The 5,976-nt window shown below is 39.9% G+C and overlaps 1 protein-coding gene and 1 long non-coding RNA gene across 3 annotated transcripts; both read right to left on the bottom strand.

The window, feature by feature from the left end:
* Positions 1-3,365: 3,365 nt before the first annotated feature.
* LOC140857738 (uncharacterized) lies at positions 3,366-4,269 on the bottom strand. Of its 2 annotated transcripts, none has more exons than XR_012141215.1 (3): positions 4,231-4,269; positions 3,818-3,953; positions 3,366-3,573 (listed from the first exon to the last, which is right to left on the bottom strand). It is a non-coding gene; the product is annotated as an uncharacterized lncRNA (long non-coding RNA). The 2 variants fall into 2 exon arrangements; XR_012141216.1 differs by having other exon boundaries at positions 4,226-4,256.
* Positions 4,270-4,280: 11 nt separating this feature from the next.
* Positions 4,281-5,121, bottom strand: LOC140857744 (probable LRR receptor-like serine/threonine-protein kinase At1g67720). Its single transcript, XM_073256948.1, has 3 exons — positions 4,634-5,121; positions 4,498-4,566; positions 4,281-4,408 (listed from the first exon to the last, which is right to left on the bottom strand). The coding sequence occupies exons 1-3, from the start codon at positions 4,773-4,775 to the stop codon at positions 4,281-4,283; spliced, it is 339 nt and encodes a 112-aa protein (XP_073113049.1). The 5' UTR covers positions 4,776-5,121.
* Between the last annotated feature and the right edge of the window lie 855 nt (positions 5,122-5,976).

Here is a 5,976-nt window from a genome sequence, read left to right as displayed (position 1 = left end):
CCTCTTCCCGGCGGGAAGAACGCCTCGCCAACCCAGTGACTCTCGATCGTTGAGCTCTTGTCTTTGTCATGCTGTCCCCCTTCCTGGTGCGCCAATCTGTTGCGGCCAATCGCCTCGTCGCTCGATCGCCGGGAAGCGTGCACCTGCAAAAGGAAGTCCGCACTGACCGGAGGCGGCTCCGGTGGGGACCCTCCGACGGTCAAGTCAGAGAGGTGACTGGGCAACAGTGAAATGCAGACAGAGAGCTCTGGGAAAGAGAGAGGGAGAGAGAGAGGAGCGAGCCTGCGTATGTGGGAGAGACGGGCGGATCGACCCCTTGCACTGTTGCCTTCCCCGGTATATATAGTGGAGCTAGGTATGGCGCCGTCATTAATGGCGCGGACAAGCGAGGAACTGTCAACTCACTGTGGGCTGTCAGAGCCGCCGTGAAAACGTCATGTCGCCGTGTAGCCGTCTAATCGCCAGGGTTGACCCGGCCCGGGCGGGACAATGCCCCTAGGTAACTGTGCCGCATGTCCGTGTCAGAGCTGACAACGTCTGGCGGCCGTACGACGGTTGGAGGAGTCAGCGACCCTAGGTCGGCAGCAGCAGAGTGGCGTCGGGTTCCCTCCGGTCGATCGGCGAGCGTCATGTAAGTCGGCCTCGAACCTCGAGGGTTCGGTCGTCGGGATGGTTACGCCCGACATACCCCAGTCGGCGATGGGCCGTTAGCCGCTGTGGCTCCCGTCAGTCGGTCGACCCGACCGACTCGGTCGGCCTATCGGCCAGTCGGAGTCGTCCAACGGGGTGGTCAGGCCGTGCGGTCGGACGGTCGGGCCGTCCAGTCGGTCGGGCCCTCCGTCGGTCGGGCCCCCGGCAGTCGGTCGGGCCCTCCGGCAGTCGGTCGGGCCCTCCGGCAGTCGGTCGGGCAGCGGGTATTCCCCAACAACAGGAGGCATGCCTTTTAAGACGCCTCTGTGAGAATACATGCTGCAGACTGCATCGGAGCACGTATATAAATTAAAATTAGTTTATTCGGCTGATTTTCTCAAATATTCTAGTTGCATCTAATGGCTTATGCTGAGCAGACTACTAAATTCAATTCCGCGTGGTTGTGGAATAGTTCTCAATTCAGCATGGCAACAGTGTTCAAGGCAGGTAGTTGGTGTAGATGGCATTTAAAACTTTAAAATGTCATTTAAATTCTTCAATTCTAAGTCTAGTATTGTTGACAATTCTCTCCCTGACTGTTGTTCTTCCCTCTCACCGCTTTATACTTTTTGTCTGGCTGACCAACACCTGGATATTTCTGCTCTGGGACTTGAGCTGAGTAGTTTTTTAGATCCTGGATACTATGCCTACTTTGCAAAGTAGTGTTTGATCAAGCTTCTGCAGTCAGTGATTTAAGATATATAGGTCTTGTACCATTGCCAGAGCTCGATATTGCAGCATGACTCTGTAAAACAGATCGAGTTCTTTTACCTATCTGATTTCTCAGATTTTGGAAGAATTGCTTCGCCAGACAGATTCTTGGATAGTATATTAGGACATTTTATTGGTGAGCCTGTTTGCATGGTAGTTGTTCTTTCAGCACAAAGTGATCCCATAGCATAAATGCCCATGAACTATATGCACAAAATAGACGTATTAGCTTCCCCTAGAGACACCTAAAGGATTCCTAATTTTTTTTTTGAGAAATCAGGTGGAAGAAAAGCTCTTTCCCAAGTAAATTTTATTTAAATCATTTTGGGGAGATACAAAGAGTCGGTTGGAGCCGACAAATTAAGAAGGCCCGATAGAAAATCTGCTAAGAAACTGTTGCCGACAAAAGTTCGACCCATCACCTCTTATTGCTGCAGACAAAAGGTCGACCCATCACGTGAGGTATTATCCGCTCTAGTCCATGGACCTCACGAGACGTCTCACATAAGAAAAATTCTTCCTTATAAGTACAAATTTTCCTTGACTCACAATCGATGTGAGACTATTGATGCCCTTCATATTATTAGAACCACAACAAGAACATAAAAAAGCTACATTTGAATACTCCCACTGAAAAGTTCGTTAGATATCGGTTCCTAATTATTTTTTAATTTGGATCATTGTCCTGTTCCCATGTTTTGATTCAGTATAAAAATTATTTAAGTTGAATCAAGTTGACTGGATTGATCCACTTTGGAATGTTCTCTTTGCGTAAGAAAGGAATTATTAAATTAAATACCTCTAAAGTAAATGCATCCCAATAGATCCATCCATACAAAATATAGGAGGAATATTTATTGAAACAAAAACGTGACTCTTCTAATAGCGAATCCTACTCGGTGCAAAAGATTAGCTAAGCCATTTAAAAAGGTTATAAATAGCGTAGAAGAGAGATTCTCACGAGTCAAACGCTTAAATAGAAGTCACATGAAAGAGGGGGAAACGAGCACTAATCACGATTTTATCGAGATTTAATGAAAAAAGAAGAGAAACAAGAGCTCCAAATTTCCACCTGCTACCTGTTCCCATTCCATCTAGATTCTACGTCAGAGCAAAACTAGGCTGAATGAGAAACTGAGAGAAAACAGCGGAACAGAGCTTTATCAATCAGATCACCACTCAAACTCGAAACCCCTCGAGCAAGCACTCGGTGGTATATTTTCTCAAGATTCATCTAATGTATGTAATGTGTGATGTGTAGCTGCAAATCTTAAGACTTTCCAGGCAATCATACCAGAGCTAAGCACCAAGACTCATCACAACCAATCCTACAATGCATCATCAGAAATTAAAGAAGGCAGCCTAGTTTTGATAACTACTTTTAGACTTTACAAGAATAAACAAGAAACTTGGTAAATGAAAAAGAATTTTCTGAAATCAAGTTTAGAATTACAGGACATAAGGGACAGTGGCATTACAATTTCAGATTAGATTTTTGATACCTGGATTGAAGACAAAACCCACATTCACTGATGAAAAAGGCAAACATCATATGCTTGCTTTGACTGAAGCAGAATCATCACATCTACAGCAGTACTAAAGGCCAAGATTATGTAATTGGTGATTTGATTTTTTATGAAAAAAGAAAAAGGTTTTGCGTGCTCTTTCTTCATGCTTGCTAAATTTGGTTTAAATTTTTTGAATTTCTAATCATATCCCCAAGTAAAAGAACCATGAGAAGGTAGATAACAAGTTTTCATCCAAGATAACTAGTTTCTGCTGCTCTCTCATTGTGCACAACTGTCGTTTCCAACTCAGGAAAATTCAGAATAACTTGGGAGCAGTGCGTTTGGAGGAGCTATCGGAGCTCAGGCTGGATAAAGGAATCAACAGAAGCTCTTTGCCCAGAACTACACAAATTTGTGGCATCTACACTCAAGGAGAACCGAAGAAAATATTCCGACTTTGTGATCCTGGGAGCTCGTTCTATTGCAATAGCCTCTTGGATCTCCTTGAGCACTTCTGATATCGATGGCCTATTTCCTGTTTGTGGGTCAATGCACTTGACTGCCACTTCAGCAATCTCCACACAGACTGAATATCATTGTAATCATTCTGCAATGAAGGGTCGATGATAGCCTCAATTTCTCCACTCTGATAATAAAACTTTGCCTGCAGATGAATGTTCATAGGGATTAGAGTTTTGTTGAAGAAAAAGAGGTACACCTCACAAGGCCTGGAAAAAACATGGAGAAATTTCTTATTCTGCTTATGTAACATGCAGGAATAAGAAACCTGCACTCATCAACTGCCAAAGCTGCCCTAGATTTAATAACTAAGCAAGCATATGATTCATTTGCAGTAGATATAGCATAATTTGGTCCATGACAAGATGAAAGTGGATAAGTGGACTAACCCATTGGCCTATATGATAAATGTTTTCGCCAAAATTTGTGGTAGATATTGGAACTTGACCTGAAATCAGCTCGAGGAGAATAACACCAAAACTGTAAATGTCACTTTTCTCTGTTAATTGCTGAGAGGTGCAGTACCTACACATATTAATAATTAATCATCAATAATGATTAAGGCAGAAAAATGTGAAGATCTTTGATAAACTGCAGTCCTCGGTTTGTTTGTGCTTGCATTATTGCAAAAAATGCTTAATTTCCTGGAAAATAACTGTACTGAAGAATAACACTAATCCAGGCACAACCTGTGGGATGACAGAAATTAACAGGATTTTTCTTTGGTGGTTACAAGCACTATGGCTCATCTATTATTAGCAAAAGGATATGATGTGCTATTTATGAGGGGACAGGACCTTACACAGGGTCTAAATACCCAAAGTTCCCTGGACACCCGAGACATGGGATTCATCACTGCAGGTTTTGAGAGACCAAAATCTGAACCTTTGCTCTCATGTCCTTGTCAAGAAGAATGTTGCTGGTCTTCAGATCCCTATGGATGACAGCTGGAAAACAGCCTGTGTGAAGGTACTCAATCCCTGGCAAATGTTTCAGAATACTGATAATTGTTTATGTTTTATGGAAAAAGGAGCTTATATTAAATTCTTGATTATTTGAATATTCAAACCTTTTGCAGCATCCTCGGCAATCTCCAGTCGCTTAATCCAGCCAATATGCCTTTCCTGAGTTAAGGTTCCTGTGAAGTTGATAAACAGATTATTTTGTTTCTGAAACATTTTCAAATAAACCAGCATGAGACTTACCATGAAGGTGCTCTTTTAAAGTTCCATTATGCATAAACTCATAAACAAGGATGCTCTTTCCTTCTTGCTGGCAGTAACCAAGAAAACTACTAGGTTCCTGTGATGTATCCTTGAAAGCAGAGAGACCTAAAATAGTAGTCATCAGTTGCAATAAGGGAGAAAATTAAGATAAATAATGACTGCATGCCAAACAACAGAAATATCAGGGTACTCACTGTTGTCCTAAATTCTCCCTCAACAGAAAGATACAAATAAATGCATTAGTGTCTATAACTATAAACATTACTGTAGTATTCAAGGAGTTAGCTCTTTAAGCTGGCATCACCAACAACATCACGTTCAATTAGTGTCTGCAGTATATCCAGTTGAAGGCCAATACAAATATAAGATGATAGGCTTTGAATATTTAAACATACAAAAGTTTTGGCAGGTTGTTCAAACGTTGACTTGAGGTAAATGTTTATCACTAGTGGCATCTCTTATAAAAGCTAACAGCTGTTTATCAATAAGGATTAATAAGAGCAGTATGCTTGGACACTGAGGACTCATTTGGTTGACGGAAAGTAGAGAGGGAAAACACTTCGTGGGAAAGTGGAGAAAGAGTCTCTTGTTTAGTTGGAGTTTTAAGAAGAGAGAAAGTGAAAAAATAATTTCCCATAGGAAGTCACTTCCCACATTTCATGGGAAGTGAAAACCCATGGGGGAAGTAGGTTTTCGTACTTCTCATGACATAGGAAGTGGTGGTACTTTTTTCTTTTCTAAAATATCCTTTTAAGATCCATAGCTAAAATTTAGTAAAATATCAATGGATGGTTAGAATGAAATACTGAATAATAATATAATATTATATTAATATTATCCTAATATTTATATAAAATAATATTTATATTTATTATATTTTAATATTTACATTAATATTATATTATATCTATATTAATATATTTATTAAATTAAAATATTCATATTATATTAATATAATATTAATATATTAGTATTATATTAACACATAAATTATTTGGTCCAATGTTATATTATAATATATTAATATTATATTATATTAATATGAATATAATATTTATATTTATATAAAGTTTATGAATAAAATGTATGGTTTTATATCTACTAAGATATAATAGGTATTTTACACAGTTTTTTCAGAAAAATAGGTGCTCATCCAAACATAAGCTACTTTATAATAAGTCATCTTCCTATTGTCAACCAAACATACCAAAATCCTATTTCCAGAAAGTAATTTTCTGGAGAAAAAAGTTCTTCCCGTGAACCAAACGAGTCCTGAGGCAAAATCCTAGTTATTTAGCACCATATTAACAACTTCTATGTAA

The sequence above is a fragment of the Elaeis guineensis genome, chromosome 5 (assembly GCF_000442705.2).
Source record: "Elaeis guineensis isolate ETL-2024a chromosome 5, EG11, whole genome shotgun sequence".
In the NCBI taxonomy this organism is placed as follows: Eukaryota; Viridiplantae; Streptophyta; class Magnoliopsida; order Arecales; family Arecaceae; genus Elaeis; species Elaeis guineensis.
Note: the sequence above shows the minus strand (reverse complement) of the source record. Positions and strands in the feature narration are given on the sequence as shown.